Source organism: Strongylocentrotus purpuratus, unplaced genomic scaffold (assembly GCF_000002235.5).
Source record: "Strongylocentrotus purpuratus isolate Spur 01 unplaced genomic scaffold, Spur_5.0 spur5_contig_814, whole genome shotgun sequence".
NCBI lineage: Eukaryota > Metazoa > Echinodermata > Echinoidea > Camarodonta > Strongylocentrotidae > Strongylocentrotus > Strongylocentrotus purpuratus.
The window spans coordinates 60,959-87,936 of record NW_022145518.1 but is presented as its reverse complement, the minus strand read 5'-3'; the positions used below and the strand labels follow the sequence as shown (position 1 = coordinate 87,936).

At 36.9% G+C, this 26,978-nt stretch overlaps 1 protein-coding gene across 4 annotated transcripts in view; it reads left to right on the top strand.

Annotated features, from left to right (window-relative positions):
* The first annotated feature begins 2,217 nt into the window (after nucleotides 1–2,217).
* The window catches only part of LOC581596 (bifunctional glutamate/proline--tRNA ligase), a 29,009-nt gene continuing 4,248 nt past the window's right edge, over nucleotides 2,218–26,978 (top strand). The window contains exons 1-29 of one of the 4 annotated variants that reach the window (XM_011676904.2): nucleotides 2,218–2,376; nucleotides 5,118–5,196; nucleotides 5,729–5,828; nucleotides 6,191–6,347; nucleotides 6,839–6,978; nucleotides 9,062–9,150; nucleotides 9,889–10,015; nucleotides 11,175–11,367; nucleotides 11,960–12,131; nucleotides 12,519–12,752; nucleotides 13,649–13,733; nucleotides 14,545–14,715; nucleotides 15,485–15,621; nucleotides 15,939–15,993; nucleotides 16,339–16,491; nucleotides 17,138–17,250; nucleotides 17,903–18,005; nucleotides 18,477–18,629; nucleotides 18,998–19,213; nucleotides 19,823–20,050; nucleotides 20,790–21,017; nucleotides 21,676–21,903; nucleotides 22,382–22,651; nucleotides 23,168–23,377; nucleotides 24,085–24,157; nucleotides 24,598–24,677; nucleotides 25,179–25,436; nucleotides 25,911–25,982; nucleotides 26,494–26,619. In XM_011676904.2, the coding sequence (XP_011675206.2) occupies nucleotides 2,337–2,376; nucleotides 5,118–5,196; nucleotides 5,729–5,828; nucleotides 6,191–6,347; nucleotides 6,839–6,978; nucleotides 9,062–9,150; nucleotides 9,889–10,015; nucleotides 11,175–11,367; nucleotides 11,960–12,131; nucleotides 12,519–12,752; nucleotides 13,649–13,733; nucleotides 14,545–14,715; nucleotides 15,485–15,621; nucleotides 15,939–15,993; nucleotides 16,339–16,491; nucleotides 17,138–17,250; nucleotides 17,903–18,005; nucleotides 18,477–18,629; nucleotides 18,998–19,213; nucleotides 19,823–20,050; nucleotides 20,790–21,017; nucleotides 21,676–21,903; nucleotides 22,382–22,651; nucleotides 23,168–23,377; nucleotides 24,085–24,157; nucleotides 24,598–24,677; nucleotides 25,179–25,436; nucleotides 25,911–25,982; nucleotides 26,494–26,619 (4,290 nt within the window). In that variant the 5' untranslated portion in view covers nucleotides 2,218–2,336. The remainder of the gene's footprint in view (nucleotides 2,377–5,117; nucleotides 5,197–5,728; nucleotides 5,829–6,190; nucleotides 6,348–6,838; nucleotides 6,979–9,061; nucleotides 9,151–9,888; nucleotides 10,016–11,174; nucleotides 11,368–11,959; nucleotides 12,132–12,518; nucleotides 12,753–13,648; nucleotides 13,734–14,544; nucleotides 14,716–15,484; nucleotides 15,622–15,938; nucleotides 15,994–16,338; nucleotides 16,492–17,137; nucleotides 17,251–17,902; nucleotides 18,006–18,476; nucleotides 18,630–18,997; nucleotides 19,214–19,822; nucleotides 20,051–20,789; nucleotides 21,018–21,675; nucleotides 21,904–22,381; nucleotides 22,652–23,167; nucleotides 23,378–24,084; nucleotides 24,158–24,597; nucleotides 24,678–25,178; nucleotides 25,437–25,910; nucleotides 25,983–26,493; nucleotides 26,620–26,978) is intronic. The other 3 variants (XM_011676906.2, XM_011676905.2, XM_011676907.2) reach the window with 3 other exon arrangements.

Below are 26,978 nucleotides of genomic sequence, written 5' to 3'. Positions count from 1 at the left end.
TGTTTTCACAAAGTGACGGTAGTGAGGAAAATCGTAACGCAAAGTGAATGCAATTTTTTTTCACTACCGTCACTTCGTGAAAATAGCGACGATTTGTGTGTATTTTGAGAGAGCTAGATAGAAGCAGCGATATCATAATGTCGGTCACATTCTAAGAACCTTGGTGTGAATTGTGAGGGACAGGAATGAAAGTATTCTAAACTTTTGGGGATTTCTTTGTCCGAGTCTTCGTTGGGAAGACATTTCAGTGTTAATAATATTGATACAAGAGTGAGAGCATGGACCTACGAAGTAGTAGGTCCATGGTGAGAGATAGTTGACTTTCGCTCAAGAGGTTACAGAGTGGGATTAAGTGAAAGATGTCAGCCGTAGGGAGATTCTTTACATTCAATACATTGTTTATTTTACTTTATTTATTGGTCTGTACGCGATTATACATCGTACAATCCAGGAATGCATGCTAAAATAATAATGATTCCATCATGTTTTCAGATAATACGCTACAAAACCGTGGGCGAGGGCAAGATACGGGACATTAGATGTACAATATCTTTCAATAATACAGTTAGTTGTAGGAAAACTGGACATGCTACTTTTTTTCTATTATGTTTTTTGATCAGGATTCAACAAATTTACCTTGGAGAATGTTTCCTACCATGAACAAATGGTGTGCATATTATTTTGTTGGTACATTTTAATACTAAGAAAGGCTTGTGTTCATGAAATAAAACTTAAAGCTTCAGTTAACAGCCAAGTTTATCATCTAATTTGCAATGAGCAGTGAAAAATATCAACCTTCTTATATCCTACAGAGTGATAGAAGGTGAAATTCCTCATTTTCATAATTTTGTTTTTATAGGAATACAGGTGTTGTCTCATTCACCATATATTAGGTTTAAATGAATTATAGTTTGCTTTTCTGACTGAAGGCCTACCGTAAGTGTGTGTGAGACATTAAACTTGTACTTCCTTTAAAGGCACACTGTCCTACTTGTAGCTACTTGCTCCCTCTATATAGAAGACTTCCCAAATCGGTGCCTGTTGTTGGTCCCCGATGATCCACTTTTTCTTGTGTTAAATGAGAGCTGAGTTAATGAGATAGCCACCTGTCACAGTGACCTCGATGGCTCACTGGGTGGTCTAATCCCTTCTAGCTGAAGTAGTAAAGCCTCCCTTTAAGTCTCGCTCTAAGTAAACCTCTGAAGCATGTTGATACATTACATGTACATTTTTCATCAAAATGCACTAAACAACTTACAATGAAGGTTATTTACATATTTGCCTCTAAATCTAGAAAAATGGAATGGGCTACCATAAGATGACAAATAAATATGCGTGACCAACATTTTGATTTCAAAACACAATATCCACAACGAGCCTTTCAAGACAAACCTACAAACTGTAATGATTTTTTTTCTCCTGCCCCACCCCCTTGGTTATTTTGTCCCTTTTCACTCTCATTTGGCTGTATTTTCCTCTGCATCTTTCTCATTTTATTCTCATCTCTCTTTCTCCCCCTCCCCCCTCTCTCTCCATCACATTTGTTTGTTTCATCTCAATCTCGTCTCTTTCACCCACTCTTTCTCTTTCTCTTTCTCTCTCTCTCTCTCTCTCTCTCTCTCTGTTTCTCCTTATAAGTCTTTCTTCTGTTTTCATTCCTTTGTTTTTATTTCCTGGGGATCCCTCCAATTAAAAAGAAAAGAAAATGGAAATGGGAAAGATAACCTATTTCCTTCAAATCTTAGAGCAAGATATCCCCACCTCCATCACAACATGGTCATCGTCTCCTTGATTATCTTTAAAATAATCAACTCAATTATTCGACAGAAAGAGATGATGCAACCAATTGAAACCCTCACTACAATGTTCACACTTAACCTAGGTAAAAAATTAAAATCATGATAGGGGAGGGATTGTCAAGAACAGATTTTTATATATATTTTTTTTTGGGGGGGGCACAAATATAATTGGGGAAAAATCTTAAATGGAAATTAGAATAGATAAAAATGGACACATTCTGAATGTGATTTCCTATCAAATGGAAGATATCGGATGACAAGACCTATACAAAATGAGTATTGCGATAAAAATACTTTCAACATTTCACAAGGATTACATGATGATATCATTTTTAGTGTTGAGTGCAGTGGGATTGCGTAAGCCAAACTCCTCGTCGCGCTAGCGCTAGCCATATCAAGAGAGGGCGTGAAAATTTTTGCGACAAATGTTATTCACGTGTACAACTAAGTGGACTCCCGGGAATTTATTCTGTCTCAGAGACTGAGAGACGAATTAATCACTTTTTCTAATTATTCAGAGTTGCAATACTTTGGAAAATGTTGGCATTAGTTTCAAACACTTCAAATCCGCCTATAGGTAAGTTCATTTTATTTATGAATTATTTGTATGTGTGTGTTTTGACTGATTACTTCTGTTCGATCTCTGAGTCCGAGCTCGCTCTTCGCGAAGGCTCCGCGGGGCGCGGGTGCAGTCAGACGCAGAGCCGAGCGCATCCCCAGAGTACTAGTACAGGGTGCAGAGCTGTGTGTGTGTGTGTAAGGCGAGTCTGCAGTGTAAGTCGCGATTTTGTAATGTGACTACCGGTACAAGTACAAACAAATATACAATTGATGAGTGTGATCAGCGCTCAAAATACACGGGGGCGGTGGGCGATTCGCCCCTGTGAGCTACAAAATCGCCCCCGTCAGGTTGCTCACGGGGGCGATTGCAAAATTAAAAATCGCTCCGGTGGAATTATGAAATAAAGATAATCTTTTCTGTTTTTAGGTCTAGAAAGAAAGTCTACAATTTTCAAACCTTAAACCAATGAAATGGAACTAAGAGCGTGCAAGATTTCTCGTTTTATGAGTAGGCCTATTATTACCGATTCAGCTCGCAGTGCAGTGCTGCCGTCAGCAGTGGTTATAGGCTTACTGCGCCGTTAGTAGCGGTGCGTGTGCACGCTGCCGCGCCATGTCTGCTGGAGCTGGAGGCGATCGGGCAAGGGCAGAAACATGGTCATGGCCTGGAGAAGTTTTTTGTTGTCAGCAAATAATGAACCTAGACCAGTAAATCAATATTAGGGACTTTTAGATTTGCACGATGAGAACGTGGACTGCAACGTGTGACCTCCTTTTAAGGCACTGCCAATGCTTAAAAGGACGTCATATGTGATTGCCAGTGCCTTAAAAGGACGTAACACGTCCACGTCCACGCAAATCTAAAAGTCCCTTTTGAGGAGAAGAGGAAGACCAAAATGTCGTGGAATGATATGGTAACATGGGCAGATCTACGGCGGGGGGGGGGGGGGGGGGGGGGGGGTAGGGGGTTTAACCCCCTCCTCCCACTCCCACCCCCCCCCCCCCCCCCCGGCCCCCTTGGGCTGCCAAGTGAAAATGTGATATTAAAGCAGGGGGGGGGGAGGGGGATTCTGGAGAGGAGGACTACTAATCTATTTTATTTTTTTCAGGGGGCGGGGGGAAGTGAAGCACCGTTTTAGCATGACTTTCTTTTTAACTCTTACTTTCACCTATCTCAGATAACCCTAAGTTTTTGGTTGCTGCTTTATATGTAGTTGATAATGCATGATTAAAATAAAGAGAGAGAGAGAGAAAACCACCATCATTTTGCAATGGTTCAGGGTTCGTTTAATGTACATTTGAAACCATTTCTTAGCGTCTCAACCCTAAAAAAATAGCAAAACTATTTTTGAGGAAAAGCATTATACTGAATTAAATAAAGAATAATAGCTTTATATTGGATCATACTAATACTGATACGGGCTAAAGACAATGTGGTATTTGTATAGAGGTATTCCAAAATGAAATTCTGATAATCAACATTTGTTCTGGTATCATATGTATATACGCATAATACAACTGATCTTTATGATTTCTTAACGTGACATAGCTTCTTCTCCCTCTGCAAACAAAACAGAAAACAAGGTTATTTAATAAAAGGACCATGCGACAAATAATCATTGTGATTCAAATTGATGCAAGGATTTTTTTGAATAAGCAATGCTTTTCACCAGAATCTTCTTTGTAAAAACGACTTTTACAAATCTCAGCCATTCAATTATGCCACTGTGCTGTAAGATCACTTTGAGATTAGGAGAAGTGTATTATGTAATGGGTATTTTAAATTTAATGGAACGTCTCAACTCAGTAAGCATGGCTGAGATTTGTAAAAGTTGTTTTTACAAAGAAGATTCGGGTGAATAGCAGTGCTTATTCAAACCAATATTCGCATCAATTTGAATCACAATCATTATTTGTCGCTTAATCCCTTTTAATGACCATGTTTTCTTTTTCGTTTGCAAGGGGAGAAGAAGATATGTCACGTTAAAGACATCATAAAGATCAGTGTTGTATGCGTATATATTATACAGGCCAGTAACAGCTATGTAGCTTGTAAATTTGTAAGAGGGAAAATGCTGATTGAAATGATAATGATGAAATAGCAAATAATTGAGGAGTATCATAGGTACCAATTCAATGGATATCCGTCAGTAATAAAAGAGCCCCCGTGGGAAGGCTCACGGGGGCTCTTTTTTCGGGGGAAGAGCCCCCGTGGACAAAAAATTAATTTGAGCCCTGAGTGTGATTGAATGAATGATAATACAAACTTTGGGGCGCTAGTTTAGAAGTCTATATCAAGACTTCGACCCGTAAATCCAGCGCGAAGATACCCTACTAAAAAAAGTAAAACATAGAAAATCAACTAAATCTTCACCAAGCAATTGTTCAATTAATGTTCATGATTTAAAAGTCGTTGTTTCTTACCTGTTTCTTTCTTGTTTTGTGTCAATTTTCTTTTCCTTTTTTAGAGTATTTTTCCTAAAAACAAGGACTTATAATATACACTTTCTCACAGGATTCACGGCAAACTGCTACACAATACATTTGCATCGCCGATGGTGGGGTGTGGGCGTGCGCATGTGTTCAGTAACTTCAGTTAGCGACTGTAATCTAAGCAATTCATCATTACGAACACTATTAACTTAACTGTAGGTGTTATTTTATGACATTCAGCTATATCCTTGTATCTCCCAGTATATCCTGATAAATTGCCAATCCTAACCAGGAGTGTACATGTATGTTTCTTTCTTTTCTCAGCGGCACTCCTCACAGCTGAGTGCGTGACAGGGAAGGTGAAGGTGGAATGGGGATCTGCTAACGCCCTCAAGCTATCTGAGTAAGTTCTTTCCTTAAGACTGCTTTTTCAAATAAAAATTGACAGCATGCTCATGCATGGAATAATAATGGGGTTACAATGCCCCTGTTGCTTCTTATTGAGGAACTGTTTGTAATTTACAGTTTCTTTATGAAGCCCTATCTTTGTCCATGCATCCATCTTGTGCTGAACAATTATTTAATCCTTAGCTTGTTAAAAAACCAGGCAATGACTCCGAAGATGTCTGTCCCAAAATTGCCTTATTTGGAGATGAAATTAATACAAAAATTACAAATGCCCTCTTAAACAGAGTGAAATATTAGCATTAAAGTTAAGCATATGACACTTTTTCTCTCAATAATAATCACCTTGTCCAGCATTCCCGTGGCAAACCATAGGCGAACAGGAATGTTTTTATGAACTGTTAAGAAATTAGCATGTACATGTAATTCTCATTGGTACCTACAGTATATGAACAGCATATAACTTTCCACTGTTTAATAACAATTATTTATGATCCCCTTTCATTTATATTTGTTCTGTTTTATTGCAGTGCTGTGACATTGACATCGTCTACAGCTATCAGTCGTTACCTGGCTAGGACTACTCCTGAGAGTGGTCTCTATGGTAAGACCAGCCTGGAAGCTTCTGAGGTGAGCAATTCCTTTCCTATCTTTTAAAAACAATTGTGAAGACAAGTCTTTTAATCAATATCATACGGTCAGTTTCTATTAGGTCTTATTAGGTCCAATTTGAAGTTAAAAGGCAACAAGTCCTAATTTTGGTCTACATTGGAAGGTATTAATGTAAATGTGATACATGTGTAATTTTTTTTTCTCAATATATTGCAACATAAAATAACTTCCACTTGACAGAAGGAAAACAATATAATTAGCTCAAAACATTGATGTTGCATAACATGAACAGATTACAGTCTTCAAATCCAAGTAAAATGACAAATATTTTATTGTTTGTTTTTATTTACCATGTGTTCTCTTCCTTTATGACATATCAGGTTGACCACTGGTTGGACTTTGCCAACATCCGTGTTGGGTCATCCTCGGACTTTCACCAGGCTGTGGCCTACCTGGACAAGATCCTTGGCCCAAGGACATTCCTGGTTGGACATGAGCTGACCATTGCTGATTTTGCAGTGTGGGGTGCCTTGAAAGGTAATTCAGTCTACATTTTTATTCTAGGTTTCTATTGCATGCAGTGGAACAGATATGGATTAGAATTATTAAAATGATGGCATTCTCAAGCTGTAAATGGTGCTTTAGTTTTAAGGCCTGCGTATGGAGTTCTTCCAAAGCATCCTCTAGCTTGACAACGCCCTCACTCTAAATAAGGAGATTAGAAATATGAATAAAGTTCAGTTGTAATGAACACTTAATTAACCATACTGCATTTTGCCATAAATATTTTGTTGTCAATCTTAATGAGAAATTGCTTAACTAGGATATATCTAGAATATATTTCGGTACCAACAGTTCAGTGTAGATAATTTTATTGTGAAATATAAACTTGAGCTTGTGTAAAGTGAGAGTCTAATTTGTAAAAAAATCATGAGATATATATGCAGAATAGTGTATTTTGTACTTCAGAAGTAGTATTAAATCAGTTATATCATGTGTTCTCTTGTCTTTTATTCTACTTTCCAAAGGGAGTAATCCATGGAGTAAGATGGTGACCCAAGGGAAAGCCCCTACCAACGTGATGCGATGGTTCAGCTTCTTAGGATCCCAAGACCAGTTCCAGAAGGTCATCAATGCCCTACCCGAGTCTGCCAGACAAGAATTGAGTGTATGTATTGAATAAAATAACAATGGTTTTATTACGTTTTTCAGTAGTATTGATCATTAAACATGTACATGTAGGTGTGGAGAATAGACTGAAGAGGACATATGAAGAAATACATGGTTGTGAATACCGTACCTGCAATGTCTAGGTTTATTCAAGGTTTTCTTCCTCGATAATTGTGATTTTGCCTTCTACTGTCCCTTGTACACATGTATTTTGCACATATCTTTATGTTTACCTTTGTTTTTTTCTTATCTCTCTCTCTCTCTCTCTCTCTCTCTCTTTTTCTTTCTCTCTCCTATACTCCACAATCTACCTTCCCAAGAAATATACCAGATAACCCTTTCGCAGCCTATTTTAATGTTTAGCATATCCAAGTGTACATTGGAAGGATCAAGAACATGTTACCTTGTATGTTCTGTTGATGGGTTGGGCATGAAACCTGATTGCTTGTCTTGTTTACATAGAAATCCTATGATGATAGCAGATCAGTGACAGCTGTTTTTATTAGTCATTGAGCCATAGGGTGATATTAGAAATGAACGGAAAGAATATCTCGGGTGTTCTCTGCCTTTATTTTATACTAAGGAAGAAGAAGAATTCATTGGCAATGATAAACTTACAAATATCTATCACATTCCTTACCTATATTGAAAGATATTATCTGACTACTTTAAAGACAATTATGATATATCAACAATTAATTAAATCATATGTTGAAAGGCATTTTATGACAAAAATATGAATTAAAATATACCTTCTGAGAGCGAGAGGACAAATGACCAAAAGAAAAGCAAGAGAGGAAAGAGAGTTGTTCTTTGTATAAGCGTACAAAGCTGTACATGTATAGTTATTTTCTTCAACTCTGAAATGGTGTTGTTTTGGATTTTCTTTGTTTGGTTTTACAGGGATCTGATAATGTGAGTACCACATTGTCAGTGTGTATTGCATATGCCTTATCATTGAAAATGAAAGACATGTTCTTGCATTTAAAATAAATCCATCGTCATGCAATTGAAAATTTTGCTGTTTAAATTCAAGTTTTGCAGTGTTAGCCATTCAATCTTAAACATTTGCAATTTGTAATTTTGTTTTAAATGTTACAGTAACCATTTTAAAATTTCGGCTTTCATTTGCCTTAATTTTACTATTTTCTGAACGTTTAAATTCCACAATTAGTTTTTAGCAGGACTAAGAATATTCATGAAATCAGTCATTGAGAGTGCGACATAATCCCTTTTATAAGCATTTTACTTCCTTCATTATTGTCAACTGCCATTTAAAAAGAAGAAAACTATCCTTCAGTCTAATTAGAACTTTGATGAATTTCATGGAAATTGTAAATAAAACTTCATCAGTTGCAGTGTGAGATATTATCATGGTCATTTGATGTGAAATTGCTATTTTGAATTTCCCTGTACTTCATCATTGAAGATGTATATCTTCTCTTCATTTGTATACAATTTTATGAAATCAGTTTTGTTTAGTTCAGTTCAGTATTAACCCTCAGTTGCCCTTGTTAATTGAAACTGTTTGCTACTTTGCCGTTCATCTGCCCTTGTACATTTCCAGCTGTTCTTCTGGATTTACAGTATGTCAATTGCTATTCATTTTACTCAAATTACTTGTTACAGAGATACTTTTTACTTTCATTTCCCATTGTCATTAATGCTAAAGTTGAGCAAGAAAGACTGATATTTTCAATATTATTCCCCAAATTTATTGAGTTCATACACATATTGTCTTGCATTCATTGTACATGTATATTATTCATTTTGCCTCAATCCCCCTTTCTGTTTTAAAGCTTCAGTGAAATGCTGTCCATTATACGACTGGAGCTTTTACAAAACTATATAAACTATGAAGCTTGGCTGCCTGCTGTACAATTTCACCATAACTATTGGTTGTTGCATACTGTTAAAATATTTGTCACTCCAATGGTGACTCATTAATTAGCTGTGAAGTTAATGTCATTAAATGATTCCTTCAGTAGTTCACAAACTCAGTATCATGTACAAGAATCCAAGAGGAACACAAACTTGTGTATGATGAGATACATTATCTATCTATCTCTCTTGTTTTACAGAGCAAGAAGAAGGATGTAGGTGGGTACGTAGAGCTTCCAGGAGCCGAGATGGGCAAGGTTGTAGTCAGGTTCCCACCAGAAGCTAGTGGGTAAGTACAAAACATGAAAAGTCTACTAAGGTACACTTAGTACAGTGGGTAAGACATTTATTATTGCCTAATCTAAATCTGTATGAATGAAGATTACTTTTAATTCAAAATTGTGAACTATTTATGTGAGATGTGTATGGAAACAACAAGTCATACTTTCTAACATCTTACATTATATGTAGTTCAGGGTGATTGAAGTCATATAAATGAAGATTAATTAGTTAATCTCTGTTTAAAAATTCAAAAAGGAAAACCCTATACATAATATTTTGCTACATTTCCAAGACCAGGTAAGTTGTTGCTGTGTCACAGTATGCCTAATTTACAGAGATTGTTGTAATAATAAGAATAATAACACAGTGCCTTTACAGCACATACAACTACTATAGCGTCTCTATGTGCTCAAGAAGAGAGATATAAAAGGAAGAAATATGTGCAGTAAATGCTGACTGTAACTCTTTCAAATGCTGTTTAGATATGTATTCTTTAAGGAGAGTTTTAAACTTATATAAGATTGCTGTATAACTGATAGTATCACAGAACATTCCTAAGAGCCTTCATATATGCAAGTTTCTTGTGAAATAATAAATGCCAGTGATTACACAATGCATACTCTTAATCCAAATCATTGTTTGGCAAGAAAAACCTTGTTCTTTTATTCAATCTAAACAATGTTTGTATGTAGAACAAATCCATGTTATCTATTATATTAATTTGTTTTCATCATCTTTCAATCAGATATCTGCACATTGGTCATGCTAAGGCAGCCTTATTGAACCAGTATTACCAGCTGGCCTTTGAAGGCAAGTTGGTCATGAGATTTGATGATACCAACCCTGCCAAGGAGAACATGGAATTTGAGAAGGTCAGTTGGCTGCCATTCATTTCTCCTTAATTTCCATGACCTGTGAAAAGTCCCAATCAAAATGGAGGAAATTTGCTTTTATATTTCATTGTATGGAAAAAAATGTATACAAGAAGAATTTTAAAAAGGGCAATAGTTGTTTTTCGGTTGGGACATTTACTCTAAAGATTTGAGCCCTTTCTGTGGTCATGATCTTGTTGCAATTCTTGCGCCATCAAACCAGATATATTCACCCATACTTCGAACTGTTGTGAATTTGTAATTCTTATTTTCTTTTCTCTCAGGTTATCCTAGGAGATGTTGCCATGCAGGGTATCAAACCAGACATCTTTACGGATACTGTGGACTCCACTGACTTTATTAATCTCACGTTATGATCTGATCATTCTTGGATTGTTCTTTCCTCATATTACCCTGGAAGATGTGGCCTTGCATGGCATCAAACCAGCCAAGGCCCACTCGGCCACCACCCCACCCCCCCCCCCTGGATCCGCACCTGCTCTTGTGATCTGATCATTCTTCTGTTGTCTTTTCTCTCAGGTTATCCTTGGAAGATGTTGCCATGCTTGGCATCAAACCAGACATCTTCACCCAACCCTTAGACTCTTGAGATCTGATCATTCTTCTGTTGTCTTTTCTCTTAGGTTATCCTTGAAGATGTAGCAATGCTTGGTATCAAACCAGACATCTTCACCCAACCCTTAGACTCTTGCGATCTGATCATTCTTCTGTTGTCTTTTCTCTCAGGTTATCCTTGAAGATGTTGCCATGCTTGGCATCAAACCAGACATCTTCACCCAACCCTTAGACTCTTGCGATCTGATCATTCTTATGTTGTCTTTTCTCTCAGGTTATCCTTGAAGATGTTGCCATGCTTGGTATCAAACCAGACATCTTCACCCAACCCTTAGACTCTTGCGATCTGATCATTCTTATGTTGTCTTTTCTCTCAGGTTATCCTTGAAGATGTAGCAATGCTTGGTATCAAACCAGACATCTTCACCCAACCCTTAGACTCTTGCGATCTGATCATTCTTCTGTTGTCTTTTCTCTCAGGTTATCCTTGAAGATGTTGCCATGCTTGGCATCAAACCAGACATCTTCACCCAACCCTTAGACTCTTGTGATCTGATCATTCTTATGTTGTCTTTTCTCTCAGGTTATCCTTGAAGATGTAGCCATGCTTGGTATCAAACCAGACATCTTCACCCATACGTCTGATTCCTTTGATCTGATCCAATCCTATGCTGAGAAGCTGATCAAGGAAGGCAAGGCCTACGCTGATGACACCGAGCCTGAGGCCATGAAGAAGGAGCGAGAGCAGAGGGTATACTCCAAGAACTGGCATAATTGTAAGTCTCCTTAACTGCCCAGAACTAAAAGGATTCAAATCTGAGTATTGTAAGCAGGCTTATTTGTTATTGAATGGGTATGCTCACTATGCTGTAATAAAGTATACTTGTAACTCTACAACTACAGTAATCTTTCATTGCCTAGAGCTAGAAGCTTGTAAGTCTAAATAATGTTGACTGTTATTGACTCTTAGTGCTGTCAATCTATTTCTTCAAGACAATATGTCATGATGTTGAATGTTATGTCATGGGACATTATTACTGCGATTTATAGTATCTTTATAAAAAATTGAGTGTGCTTAAAGCAGGAAGTAAATTATTTGGTAGTATCAAGATAATCTAAAGTATTTTTATTTGTTCTTTATTTCTAATTCATAGAACAGAAGTTGAGAATGAATTGATATATTAAAAGGCATTAAAATGAACCATGTAAGATCACTCGCAAGAAATAACTAAAGATCTCTATCCTAGTAACTCCCTATGTCTCGTGATTAGAGGTTTTAACTGATGAAATGTCTTTTTAAAGTCAAATAATGACAATATCTGTGAGCTTATAAGCTGCTAATGTCCTTTCTTGATGTTTTTTTTCCAGCTGTAGAGAAGAACTTTGAGATGTGGAACGAGATGGTGAAGGGAAGCGCCACAGGTCAGAAATGTTGTCTTCGGCTCAAGATTGACATGAAGTCTGACAACGGCTGTCTGAGGGATCCAACCATGTACCGCTGTAAGAATGAAGTCCATGTACGCACTGGTACCAAGTACAAGTAAGTCATCCAGTCATTGGACCATTTTTGAAATAACAATTAAGGATTCAAATTTCAGGACACAAGTGGGATCTCCTCTATGAATCATTTGGATGAAAACAGCTTCCAATGAAGTCATTTGCTTTGTAAAATATGACAGGAGATTTTTTTTAAAGGAAGAAATACAATCATTTAGAAAATTAGGAGAGATTTATGTGATTTTGTCACCTCTCTTTTGTGTAATACTCAACTTACAGAGAAGAAAACTTAACAGCAGCTTAGAACCATTGTTATCTTCATATTATGAATTGTGAATTGAAAAAAACACATGAGTTACCTCTGGAAGATCGTGTCATATATCATACATTCTGATCTGATATTTGTTTTTCTTGTTCTTTCTTCTGCCAGGGTGTATCCAACCTATGACTTTGCTTGCCCGATCGTTGATAGCGTGGAGGGGGTGACACACGCTCTACGTACCACTGAATATCATGACAGAGATCCACAGTTTGATTTCATCATTGATGTGCTAGGTCTACGCAAACCACATGTATGGGAGTATAGCAGACTCAACCTACAATATACTCTGCTCTCTAAGAGAAAGCTCACCTGGTTTGTGGAGAATGGATTGGTAGATGGATGGTAAGTGGAAGGGAAAGTGATAACGGTCATAATTTTAGTTTACAGAGAACACAGAAACATTAAAAGTTACACAAAGTGCATTTGTTTTCAAAATCTCTTGGTTAAAATGATCCACTGGAGTAAATAATACAAATAGAATAAAAACTAAGAGTAAATTTTGTAAGTCTAATTCCTTATCTGTTAGGGAATGTGCATGTTTTGTGCAATAGAAATCTGTTAAAGAGAAGGTTGAGTTCTGGGAAGAGGTGAAAAATAATTTGTGAGCACTATCATTCTTATTATGCAAGTGTGGAAGAACATCAGATAAGACATGTTCCCTGAAAAGCATGGCTCTTCAAATGCCTTTATATTCTAAATATGTGATGTAACATCGTAAAAGTCGGGGGTAGGATTTTTACGCCACGTGTTCATGTAGTCCCATATACTTCTTTCTGTGTACAGTGTTTGTAACTTTACCAAGACTTGGCCAAATTTCTTATCATTTTGATGATTTCAGAACCCTGCAATACACACAAATTTTTATATGCTAGGTGATCAACCTTTTCTGGTCGATTCCACACCGTTTCTTTCACAATGCAATCGCATGACCAGAACTCAACTTCATCTTTAAAGCACAACCTTAAGTTTTCTAAATGTTTATGTTGAGCTATTTATGGGCTAAAATAGGGCATTAGTGATTTTTAAAGGCATACACATTGCTAAAGAGCACAGTTTTTCTCTGTTTCACAATATGCAAAGATCTTTTTTCTCATTTAGATCTATATGTGCAGTTGTGTAAAACTAACACATTTATAGCTTCCACAGAGATCTGTAAACAAAATTATATGGACAAAATAAAATATCAACTTGCATAGGTACTGTCTTAACTTTTTTTTAAAATATGTTTTGTGTCTCAGGGATGATCCTCGGTTCCCAACTGTACGTGGCATCCTCAGGAGAGGCATGACTGTGGAGGGACTGAAGCTCTTCATCAATGCTCAGGTATGCACATGGTATTTACTGAGAGTGAGAGATGGGAGGGGAGAGGGGAAGAGATGATGGAGGGAGTGGTATGTTTATTGAGGGACTGAAACTGTTCATCAATGCTCAGGTATTTACATCTTATTTACAGAGTGTGAGAGAGGTGCAAATAAAATAAAATAAATGGCTCAGAGAGGGGGAGAAAGGAAGGGGAAGGGGGGGTTGTTTATGGAGGAACTTGGAGGCCGCCATCCTTATCAAGCTTTGCTTATGATTGCGGTCTCCTGCACTTTTCCAACAGAATAGTTGGGATAATAGTTTAAATTTATGATAATATGTTATGAAAATATTAAGTTTTGTTATTATATGTACATATATTATGTAAAAAAACATTTTGACATGAAGAAATTATTGTTTGTATATATTGTATTATACCTTACATTTATATATTCTTTGTTATTCGAAAATGCAGAAATCAAATCAAATCAAAACTGAAACTGTTCGTCATTGCCCAGTTAGTTATATGAGAGAGAGAAAGAGTGTTTGTGTGTTTTTCTCTCAGCATTAAGCTACAGGACATACATAAATATATTTAAAATAAAAAAAAAACAATCCTGTTGTACTATTTCAGCACACCTCATACCTATCTCATTAAATCAACTTAACTTATGTCAGGCCAGTTGCTTCTACTCGATTCAGTGCAGTACTGTGAAGTATAATGATAGCAATCAAGTTCTTATGAATATAAAACTGTAATAGTACAAATTTAATCAAATCAATAAATTCCAATATCTCATTTTGATTAGAATAATTGTTTTATTTCAATATGAAGGGATCCTCGAGATCTGTTGTGATGATGGAATGGGATAAGCTATGGAGCTTCAACCGAAAGGTCATTGACCCCATCGCTCCAAGGTTCACAGGTGTTGTTCGAGATGGAGCTGTTCCAGTCACAGTATCCAATGCCCCGGAAGAGTGTAGAGAGGTAGCAAAACATCCCAAGGTAGGCCTTAGGAATCACCTGATACTGAGAGTGATTGATAATGAAGTGGTTATAAATATAGCTTGTTTTCTGTAGGTTAATTGTGACTTCATTTGCATTACACCATTCCTGCACTTTCAATAAATTTTCACTTACAATGGTCCAAAAACAGAGCCTAAGTTGAGGGACACTACATGTTATATCCAAAACAATGAATGATGCAATGAATGAGACAGAACATGAAGTTGGTGTTAACCCTAAGTACTAGTGATATTGACACTTATTGACTTTTCATTGAGATGACATGGTTTTGAGGAAGAGGTGTGTGTAGTTATGATTTTAACAAATATGTATCAAATCAGATGTGATTGTTAATGTTACAGCCACTTTTTAGCATCGTCATCTAAAGACTTGACACAGGGTTAAACTCTTGGTGGTAGTATAGCCTGACCAGATAGCTAACCACTAGACAAATGAATCCTTATCCTCAGCTCTCACAGACTAGCTAAAGTTGTTGATAACTTTATTTAGATGAAAGAAATCCCCAAAACATGATTTTTGAGGTGTAATCTTCATGTCTTCCACTGCTTGTTCGCATTTGCATATTGAGTTGACTAGATCTATCATCATCTAGTGCCGTCCTTTTGGAAGGGGTTGGCGGCTATTCACCTCCATCACCTTCTGTCATGTACCCTTGTTCTAACATTTTTCTTAGTTAAGACCAGTCCATTTCTTGACTAGGTCACATGGTCTTAATTTGTAACTAATTTAGTCTTGTCATTATTTCCAGAATGCTGATGTAGGCATGAAGAAGATGTGGATCAGTAAGAAGGTCTTCATTGACCAGGAAGATGCAGCAACCTTCTCAGATGGTCAAATTGTGACCTTCATCAATTGGGGCAACCTCAACATCAAGAAGATTGTCAAGTAAGGGTCAAATTGAAACTGATTTCTGTATAGCATCTCTGTTACAGTTTTTGTGTATTGTAATATATGTATTATGAGATGAATGTATGTATTTTCTGGCTACTTACAGAGAAGATTTTTCCCCATTAATTTGTACAATGTATTCTAAATGCTAATTTTCAACAACTACAACAGCAAAAACAAAAATCAATTTACACATGTAGAATTTTTAAGCAAACTATGATACATATCTTGCACCAATTTAACCTTCTGCAACTTCCAGTGCACTTATATAATATTTAAGTTGTAAGTAACTTTTAAATGTCTTCATTTTTCAGGGCATCAGATGGGAAAGTTCAGTCAGTTGAGGCAGAGTTTGATGCAGATAACAAGGTTTGTCCATGTTCATGTTCATCTAAAATACCTTGATTTACAGTCTTTCACTCAATTACTATTTATTGTTTCTCATTAAAATCAGTGATAATAATTGGACTTTCAATTTTGATAAATATCCAGTCACTAATGGTACTTTTACGCTATTTTATCTGTCATGGCATGTAGAGTAATGGTGCCACATGTTATTGTCTGAATTGTCAAAATATGATTTGCTTTGGGGTGGCCATCAGAAGCCTCCATGATCCACTATGATGACATCATAGCTTGCCATTTAACAAACATTTGTCGTAAATTTGTAGTAGATTTATTTTGTCATCCTATTTAAACATTTCTTTCTTGTAGAACTTCAAGAACACAATCAAAGTGACATGGTTGGGCGAGACCGAGAAGGCTCCGTTCATAGAGGCTGTCATGATCCATTATGATAACATCATCACCAAGGGCATTCTGGGTAAAGATGAAGACTTCAAGGACTACGTCAACAAGAAATCAAGGGTAAGAAGAGTTCATGGAATTTAATTGTAGTGCTTGTGTATTTATAGATTTAATGTTTACATAATATTTGTGTATTCAGCGGTATAGATTTTCTAATGTTTCCCAATCATCATTGTATGTGAGTTATGTTTTTACACATTGTACAGTTGAAAACTATACCTACTTTGTGCATCAAGAGATAACTATTATGTTCAGATTATTTTATGAACTTTCTTTCATTTAATGTGCCTACAGTTATTTTTCCTTCTGCTAATTAGTGATGAAAGAGTGTTTAAATATATGTATATATTATCAGATGTACTGTGCCATTAGAGCAAAAAGAGTTGTCAAGAAATGTTGTTTTTCATTATTCTTGGAAGTATAGTTATTATCATTGGCAAGAGCACTGTTTGATATTGATGAAGGCTCATGACTCTCAGAAAGGTCCTGGGTTCAATCCCTGCCTAGTGCTTACATCAAAGGGCAAGGTGTTTTACACAAAACTATCCTCCTTGACCTAGATGTATGGCATTGGTACCTAGTAGTGTTCAGGTACTACTGGTTATGATGGTTGCAGCCTGTGGAAGAGCAGTTTTAATATCGATGAGGCTACCCTGGGTGAATTAAGCCATATTTTTAATTGTTGTTATTGTTTTATATAATGTAGGAGGATACAAGTATCATTGGTGACCCTGAGCTAGCATCAGTCAAGAAAGGTGAAATCGTCCAGATCCAGAGGAAAGGTTTCTTCATTTGTGATCAGGCATATGAACCACAGAGGTAAAGATCAATCCAAGACAACCCTTGTTTACCATAACATTTTTTAAAGTGCTGTTGAATTGCACTTTAAGTTCAATATAGTAATCTGGGACCAGTTTCTCCAAAGTTTTGTCAGGCTAGGTTTGTAGACGTACCTTTGAAAGAAGTATCATTTCTATAATACGCATTTCAAATGGGATGTCCAGGAAGTTAGGCTTGTGACAGTTTCAAGAAACTAGTCCCTGTTATCAGAAGGTGCAGGAGACTTCAGGGTACAAAATGTGAAAGAGGAAACAAGAAAGAAAGGGGAGGAAAAAAACACTTTCTGTTCTGAGAAGTGATAAAAGTTACACTATTTTTCATATCATGGGAACCTATGTATTGATAGCTCAGAGAGTTTTAGAGTAGTGAAGTTCTTTGCTTGGAAGAATGCAGGTTTTAAATTGTTTCAAATGCATATCACAATATTCAATAACCACTTTACTTTGCTATAAAATGACATTGAAATTAAGTTGTTAGAATTTGAACAAAGTTGAATTGCACCTGGATTACTAGAGATATCCAAGTGCTAAAAATCAGGGGCTTGAAAGAAGAAAGTTCTGTTAATAGGATCTGTATCAATAGCTTCAGCACGTTCTATCATTTGTTCTTTGTACATGATTTTACTTTTCAGTCGACACACAAGTCGTGCTACACCGTGTATCCTGATCAACATCCCTGATGGTCATACCAAGAGCCAAACTTCTTCAGGTTCAGCAGCTGCAGCAGCTGATAAGGTCAGGGTACATCACAAACTTACTCACCTTGGGAATGATAACAGTCTTTGATGAAAACTGTCTTTGCTTGAGTTTTTGTGTGTTGTTTTGTTTCTCCTTACTTATATTTCTTATACTGAGCACTTTAATACCATTTTGTATTTTTATTTGTATGTCAGAGACTCGGGAGTACCTCCGATATTGTTATCTTGTTCATGTATACCTGTAATCTATGAATAATGACTAGTCAAAAGAGTACAATTATACCTTCTTTGGATGCTTTTAGTAATGTTTGATGATAAAGTAGGTTATTTTGCGGACAAGTTTGGTTTAGTTCTTGCTTAACGAGTAATGAGAGGAACAAATATCACATGATATGTTAATTTATCTTTATTTCTCAACCTAAATAAATTCCACTGTTTCTCTGAAGTGTCTTGAATCTTGAATGGCACACTAATCTTGGTTACAATGTTTTCTATTCTAATCTGTCAGGGTAAGAAAGCGCCAAAACAGAGTAAGAAGGAGACGGTGAAGAGTGCCCCTGCAGCTGTGGCGCCCTCTACGGGAGATGGCAGTGACTTGGTCGCAAAGATCACAGCTCAAGGTGACAAGGTCAGAGCCCTCAAGTCCGCCAAGGCCCCAAAGGTAAAATATTTGATTCTAGTCCATTCTTATTTTGAACTTAAAGTGACATTTAGTATAATGTTCCTATACTTCTGGCAGGTATCATATATAAGCTCTTTATCCATTGTTCAATATCGTATTCAGACATACAAATTCAAGAGGACCTCAACACACACAAATTTTATTCAATTTTTAGTATAAACAAAGGAACTTCAACAACTGTTTTTCTTGTATTCTTTTAAGTTATAAGTTATGCTAATTCTTTGTATCCAAGATTTGAATCATCAGGAATCCTCATAAGATTGAATAAAAGTTAATTCCCAAATTTGACCCTCCCGATTTGTATAAAGTATTGTTATTTACATTTCCACTGTTTTACTCTCTTGTAGACTGAAATAGATGCTGTAGTTAAGGTCCTTCTTGCACTGAAGGCAGACTATAAGAATCAGACTGGACAGGACTATAAACCAGGAGCAGCCCCAGCCAAGGCCGCCGAGACTGCGGAGACCCCTAAAGCCGAGACTGGTGGTGTAGATGGTTTGGTGGCCAAGATCACAGAGCAAGGGGACAAAGTCAGGACTCTCAAGAGCAACAAAGCTGCCAAGGTAGAAACCTGTGTGTCTAGTACATTCCTCATCTTATGTAGTAACCATCCTGTTCTTATGAATAATAATAATAATAAAGACATTTATAACGCGCAACATATCCGACCAGAGGGTGCTCAAGGCGCTTACAATAAGTTGCATATAAACTATACTTATACTATACAATTATGCTTACATTACATTGTACATTGTGAAAAAGATGATCTTTGTTAACGTTAGATAAGATAAGTTTACAGACTGATTTACAGTCCTTTAGTGTGTTTGGGAGACTGTTCCATAATTGGGGAGCTGCTGAGGCAAATGCTCGATCTCCCCATGATCGTCTGGTCTTAGGGATGATCAGAGTTGATGTATTGGAAGAACGGAGACCAGAATGGGTATATAAAACTATGATAAAGTTCAAGGTTGAGTGTTTGATCACAGACACATGACATTCAAATAGAGGACTTCCCTATTGACCTTGTTTCTCCTATTTTGTATACTTTGCCACCAAAGGTGGTGCTGGAGTCATGTTTTGTCTTCTTCCACCCGCATTGTTTTAGTTCTTTGTTATCATGATGCTCTTTCATACTTCATATCACAATTCCTTCATCTTTCTCTTTCTTACAGGCTGAGATTGATGCCGCAGTGAAGACTCTGCTAGCTCACAAGGCAGACTACAAGAAAGCGACTGGCAAGGACTACAAACCAGGAGCAGCTCCTGCCTCCTCCGCTCCTGCCGTCAAAAAGGAGAATGCTCCTCCTGCATCGGGAGGTCCAGAGGTAGACGCCATTGTTGCAAAGATCACGACCCAGGGAGATAAAGTCCGTACACTCAAGTCAAGTAAAGCTGACAAGGTATGTCAAATGTTTTTATCAAGATGATCGTGATGTCACTTTAATACTAGGAAGATTGTATACATAGACTGCTCGCAACATGCTGATTATTCCAATATTTACTCATCCATTGACAACTGAATTCTTTCATTCCCAAAGACTGTATACAGGAATTACCAAGTACCTGTAGGTGATACATTAACCAAATATCCAAGATGTAATTCTGAAAAGAAATATAATGTACTGTACTTTTTGTCAATAATATAGCTCTTGATATTTACCTAAGGAATGCTGAGAAAAGAAAAGAACATTTAATAGTAATAGGCATTTCTATAGCGCCGTCTATCTAGAAATTCTATTCTGAGGCGCATTTATTATTACCCCGGCTTTAGCCTAGCTGGCATTACAGCGCTCCAGCATTTCAAGGAATTAATTCCTGCCAGGTACCCATTTACATCACCTGGGTTGAGTGTGGCAAATGTAGATCAATGTCTTGCCAACGGACATTAGTGCCGCGGCAGGACTCGAACTGCAAACCTTGTGATCGACAGTCCAGCGACGTATCCACTCGACCACGCTCTTCTACTATAAGATAAGGATAGAGAATTCTTACAGTTCCCTTGTGAACAAAAATATTATTTTTATGCTCTTTTATATTTACTCCAAAGATATTGTTCAAAATATGTAATTACTTCCTACTTGTACTGTCCACTCTCAGCTTTAATTTGATTTAATTTATATATTCTTGTGAAATATTCAGGGAGAAATAGATGCTGCAGTGAAGACTCTGCTAGCTCACAAGGCAGATTACAAGAAAGCGACTGGCAAGGACTACAAACCAGGAGCAGCTCCTGCCTCCTCCGCTCCTGCTGTCAAGAAGGAGAATGCTCCTCCTGCATCAGGAGGTCCAGAGGTAGACACCATTGTTGCAAAGATCACAAGCCAGGGAGATAAAGTCCGTACACTCAAGTCAAGTAAAGCTGACAAGGTATGTCAGACACGGGTCAAATATTTTTATGCCTCCTCTACAAAGTAGCCAGTGGCATTATGTTTTCGGGTTGTCCGTCCGTACGTCCCGTCCTCGTGATCGCGTTATCTCAAGAACCAAATTGTAGATTACCACCAAATTTGGGTCATGTATGTATCTTGCAGAGCTAATGAATTGATTAGATTTTGGAGTCATGAGGTCAAAGGTCACAGGGCTAATTATGTAAGCGAAAATAGCTTGTGATCACATTGTCAATGCTGACGGATGGATTACTATCAAACTTGGGACATGTATGTATCTAGCAGAGCCAATGAACTGATTAGATTCTAGGTTCATGAGGCCAAAGTTCAAAGGGTCATACATGTATATGAAAAATCACTTTTAACCACGGATAATTAATGGATTACAATCGAACTTGAAATTTTAAAATTGCTTCTGTTTTGGTTAGTAAAATCGCTCTGTGGCAGAGGCATCATTTTTGACTGCATTGCAGTGGAACATCCATCTAGTTATCAAGATGATCATGATGTCAGTTAATACTAGAAAGTTTGTAGCATTAAGCATTAAGAATGTGTTATTCCTTCCTACTGGTACTGTACACTCTCAGCTTTAATTTTGATATAATTTGCATATTTATATATTCTTGTGAAATATTCAGGGAGAAATAGATGCTGCAGTGAAGACTCTGCTAGCTCACAAGGCAGACTACAAGAAAGCGACTGGCAAGGACTACAAACCAGGAGCAGCTCCTGCCTCCTCCGCTCCTGCCGTCAAGAAGGAGAATGCTCCTCCTGCATCAGGAGGTCCAGAGGTAGACACCATTGTTGCAAAGATCACAAGCCAGGGAGATAAAGTCCGTACACTCAAGTCAAGCAAAGCTGACAAGGTATGTCAGAAGCATGTCAAATGTTTTTATCAAGATGATCATGATGTCAGTCAATAATAGAAAGTTTGTTTACATACTCTGCTTGCAGCATGCAGATATTGGCAATATTAACTTCATTCATTAACACTGAATTCTTTTATTCCCATATATAAAGGAATCACCAAGTTCCTATAGGCGATGCATTAAACAAATATCCAAGATGCAACTCTGGAAAGAAATGTCCTGTACTGTACTTTTTGGTAGAAAGTACATTAGAGGTGATAAAGATATAGCTTTTATAATTACTGCCAAGGAGGGAAAGAACATTTCTAAGATAAAGATTTGTAAAGAACGCTTGTGAAAAAAAAAAATTGATTCTAGTTCATATTTATTCTAAAAATATTGTTCAATGTGTGTAAATACTTCTTACTTGTACTGAATTCTCTCAGTTTTAATTTAATGTAATCTCTATATTTATATATTCTCATGAAACATTCAGGGAGACATAGATGCCGCAGTGAAAGCACTGCTAGAATTGAAAGCTGACTACAAGGGTCTGACTGGCTCAGACTACAAGCCTCCAGGCGGCTCCTGCGATAGAGGCAAGAGCAAGGAGAAGAAAGAGAAGCAGAACAAGGCAGGTGGAGCCAAGCAGAAAGGAGGTGGAGCAGAGAGTAAGGAGAGCACGGCTGAGGGAGACTCTAAGAAGCAGACTAGACTAGGACTAGAAGCAAAGAAGGGAGAAGATCTCAGTGAATGGTATTCACAGGTAGGTTTGCTTTATCCACCGCTTTATCATGAAATATCAGGTAAAATTACTGTAAATCCAGCTTTTTATGAAGATTTTTTATACTTTGCAACTCTAATGTAGTTGACATACATTGTCATGGAAATATGACCAATTCATACCAAAGTAGTATAGGCATTAAACAAACCACTAAACAAATTCCAAATTAATATTTTGCTTTTTAAATTCATAGATGGTTCTTGCATATTGCATAAGCTTCTTCTGTTTGTGTTTGCAAATACATTCTTGAAATAATACAAAAGGAAGCCTTAATAATATTCAAAGGTAACATTCTGGTAGAATTTTCCTTATTTCCTTTTTTGGTAAAGATATTTTTTTAAAGCATAATTATGTGTATAACAACAGAATGACTTATATCAAAAATACTGAATACAGCAGTGACATTTTCCAAAAACACGAAATTCAATAGAACTGTATAAATTGTGCATTAAACAACCCAATTATGCTTGAAATGTGTGTTGCTGTGCCTGTTTCTAGGTAATCACCAAGTCTGAGATGATTGAGTACTATGATGTGAGCGGTTGCTACGTGCTTCGTCCCTGGTCCTACTCCATCTGGGAGAAGATCGTTGCTTTCTTTGACGCTGGGATCAAGGAGCTTGGGGTGGAGAACACCTACTTCCCCATCTTTGTATCCCAGGCAGCGCTGGAACGTGAGAAGGAACATATCGCTGACTTCTCACCAGAGGTATGTTCACACTGTCAGGTTTCATGTTTTCTCTTTCTAACTTATCACTCTGAGAAAACTTATCAAAAGAGCTGTTCTCGTGATTTTAGTTCTAAATGCTAAGGATATTGTGAATTTACATACATCTACAATGTCTATGAGCACTTTACAGATATATTGTCACCTAATAAGGGAGTTTACAGATACAATCTGCGCATGGGCAGATAAAGGTCATTTGTACCAAAAAGGTAAAAACCCACATAGATGAATACTGGATATGCGCTCATGAAAGTTACGTAACATTATTCATTTATGCACCAACGGTACATTCTATGATACGCAGGTGGAAGTATTCTTTTCAAGAGGGCAAACAGAAGGTATTCATGAAGCACATCTAGGACTTTGGCAGTTATTATTCTAATATGCTCAGAGTGGAACTTCTCCATGTGTAAAAGATCTGTGGATATTTGGGGTCATTTGTACCATGTGCTATCTGTAAACTCCCTTATTCATTGGATTTGTGCAGTACGTGTGGTTTATTACTTCTACCAAATGTTGACAAAATAAGTTCTTGAGTCATTTAGTGCAGTGTGTCTATATTTTTTATCTATATTCATGTGTTTTTTGGGTTATTTGTAATTGTTATTGCATTGATTATTGTGTAAAACAACATTGCGCAAACATAATTTTATTTAGAGATTAAAGTGAGATTTCATGGTTCTTTGCAGGTTGCCTGGGTAACTAGAAGTGGTCAATCTGAGCTCGCTGAACCAATTGCCATCCGACCAACCAGTGAAACTGGTAAGAAAATAAATTTACTTTCTTCTATTCTTCTTTTCAAGTTCGAAGTATGACTTTCTGTCCCCTTACATGCCTGTGTGTTACATGTATGTTATTTATGCTTGAGTATAGTAATGATAGACTAATGTCATGTATACCTCTGATACATGGTCTTGGCACAGCCCTTGTTTTGTGCTTGGACCTGAACTTTATTGATCACACCAGCATTCTTATATGTCATTTCATTTTACACATTTAAGTACCCTATTGGCTCTACAAATACTCTTGTTTTGGGGTGAAAAGAGCAAGAATAATAACAAAAACAACTTCGTGTCTAATGGGATTCTGTGTATATGTCAAGGCTTGGGGGTGAAATAAATATTTGAAATATTTTAATTCTCGAATTACAAGCATATAAACCATTTTAACTACAATGTGTATGTAATTGTTTTATGTTTCAGCGATGTACACGTCCTATTCTAAGTGGGTGCAGTCGCACAGAGATCTACCCATCAAACTCAACCAGTGGTGCAACGTTGTGGTGAGTACATTCAATGATGCTGCTGTTATGTGATGCATTAGAGATTGTAGTCCAGATACAAACAATGGAAATTATAGTAAATATGTCTGAAGTGAACAAGACAGTTATGTGCATGGCTAACAAGCACTTTGGTACACACTCAAAATTGATTGTGTCTCTGGATTCATGATGCTTTCACTGTCATAACTAAGAAGATAATTAATGACTTAGTTACTTTAGACTAGTTACATAGTGTAAGAACTACTTTGGCTAAGTGTGAATACTGTTTGCATTAATTAATGCTTCAAATAAACCAGACATTGCGTTCCAACTATGCTAATGTGTGAACAAAAAGAGTGGCATGTATCTACAAGCCTAGTAGGCAATCTAGAGTAATATACATGAAATTTACAAAGCAGTATACATAAAATGTAAAAGATAGATATACAAGTTTACTTCAATTTTAAGACAGTTTTACCTATTACCTTTAACAATATGAATATTACTTGTGTTTAATAACAGAGATGGGAGTTCAAGCATCCGCAGCCCTTCCTGCGCACTCGTGAGTTCCTGTGGCAGGAAGGCCATACAGCATGGGCTAACAGGGAGGAATGCGTGGAGGAAGTCTACACCATCTTAGAGCTCTATGCACAGGTGTATGAACACCTGCTAGCCATCCCGGTGGTCAGGGGCGAGAAGACCCTCAAAGAGAAGTTTGCTGGTGGTGATTTCACTACCACCGTGGAAGCCTTCATCAAGGCCAGTGGTAGAGCTATTCAGGTAAGTTATCTATATATCTATGAGAACTAATATTCAAATACACGAAAGAGTCCAAAACACAACTGTGCATTTCATTTTAAGTTTAGTTTTCACTATGGAGAATGACTTTTCCATTCCATTATGTAACAATGTGAACTGCCATGTTCCTTACTGTGTGATTCCCATGGTATTTGCTTTTTCTGAGAACAAAGATTGTTCTATGCACTCCTGCATGAGTAGTTACAGTTATCAGTGACATTATACCATACAAGAGTTCTCCTATTCTCTTCCCAAAGCACATATCATTCCACTTGCATCCAAGGGAGAATAACAAATATCTCAAGGCCCTATATTTTCAAGCTTAAAATCTATTCATTAATACTGACAGCTTCTTCCTTGAAGATGGCGTTTTAATCAAGTAAAATTAAGGATTAAAACCATGAATTTAAAGATTTAATCTTGATCTTGAATGTATTTTTTTAATTTCGTTAATAGGGAGCTACATCTCACCATCTAGGACAGAACTTTGCCAAGATGTTTGACATCAAGTTTGAGGATCCTGATGTGGTGAGTAGTGACTTAATGCCTTATATTGCATAGTGGAGGTCAATGAAAAACAATTAATTTGTTCTTAAAGATGAAGAAGAGATGTAATCCATCAAAAAATTTATCTGAAGTGCCTGAGAGTATGGATACTGTTTAGATTATAATCGTTAAAATTAAGAAAATATAGAATTCAAAAGACTTCATATAAATATGAAACAATTTTTTCTTGTGGAAAAATCTTCCGTATAAGTTTTTCTACAAGGCCACTCCTTCCTTGCATCAGTTATAATAACAAATTAAATTGATGAATAACAAGTATTAATTCTCTTTCTTCAATTACAAGGTTTCCAAGTTAAATAGTAAAGTTTTGGATGATTGGTCATTAGTAGAAGGTGTGGACAAGCAGGGGGAAAGGGGGGGGGGGGCTAAAAATATCCCAGTTCAGTATTAAAAGGCTGGTGGAGTTTTAAAAAAAAGGTTATATGATGTCAATTAAATCTCATTACCAAGTAATTTATCTTCCTTCTCTTAGCCGAATGCCCACAAGTATGTGTTCCAGAACTCGTGGGGTATAACCACCCGAACCATTGGTGTGATGTGTATGGTGCATGGAGATGATCAAGGTCTGGTGCTGCCACCAAGAGTAGCTTGTGTTCAGGTAAGGTTCTTCAATTTATCCTGGTTTACTAATGTTGTGTACATTTTACAGGATGTTTCTCATTTCTGGTGCAGACTATAACATAGCATTGTGAGTTGAATGACTTCCAATTAGAAAGATGTAGAAGACATATTCTCCATGTGATATTTACCAGATTAAAATAGTTCAATCTATTTAAAGTGTAAAAGGCCATCTAGGCAATCAATAACTCTTTTTCAAAACCTTTTATGCAGTTATTTTCTGAAATCCCCTATGCTTGGTAAAAATTCAATTGGTATTATGCACTTGCAAGACTCCTCTCTCTCTCTCTCTTTATGTTCATATTATATTACTATGTTCACTTTATGGTTTGGATTGAT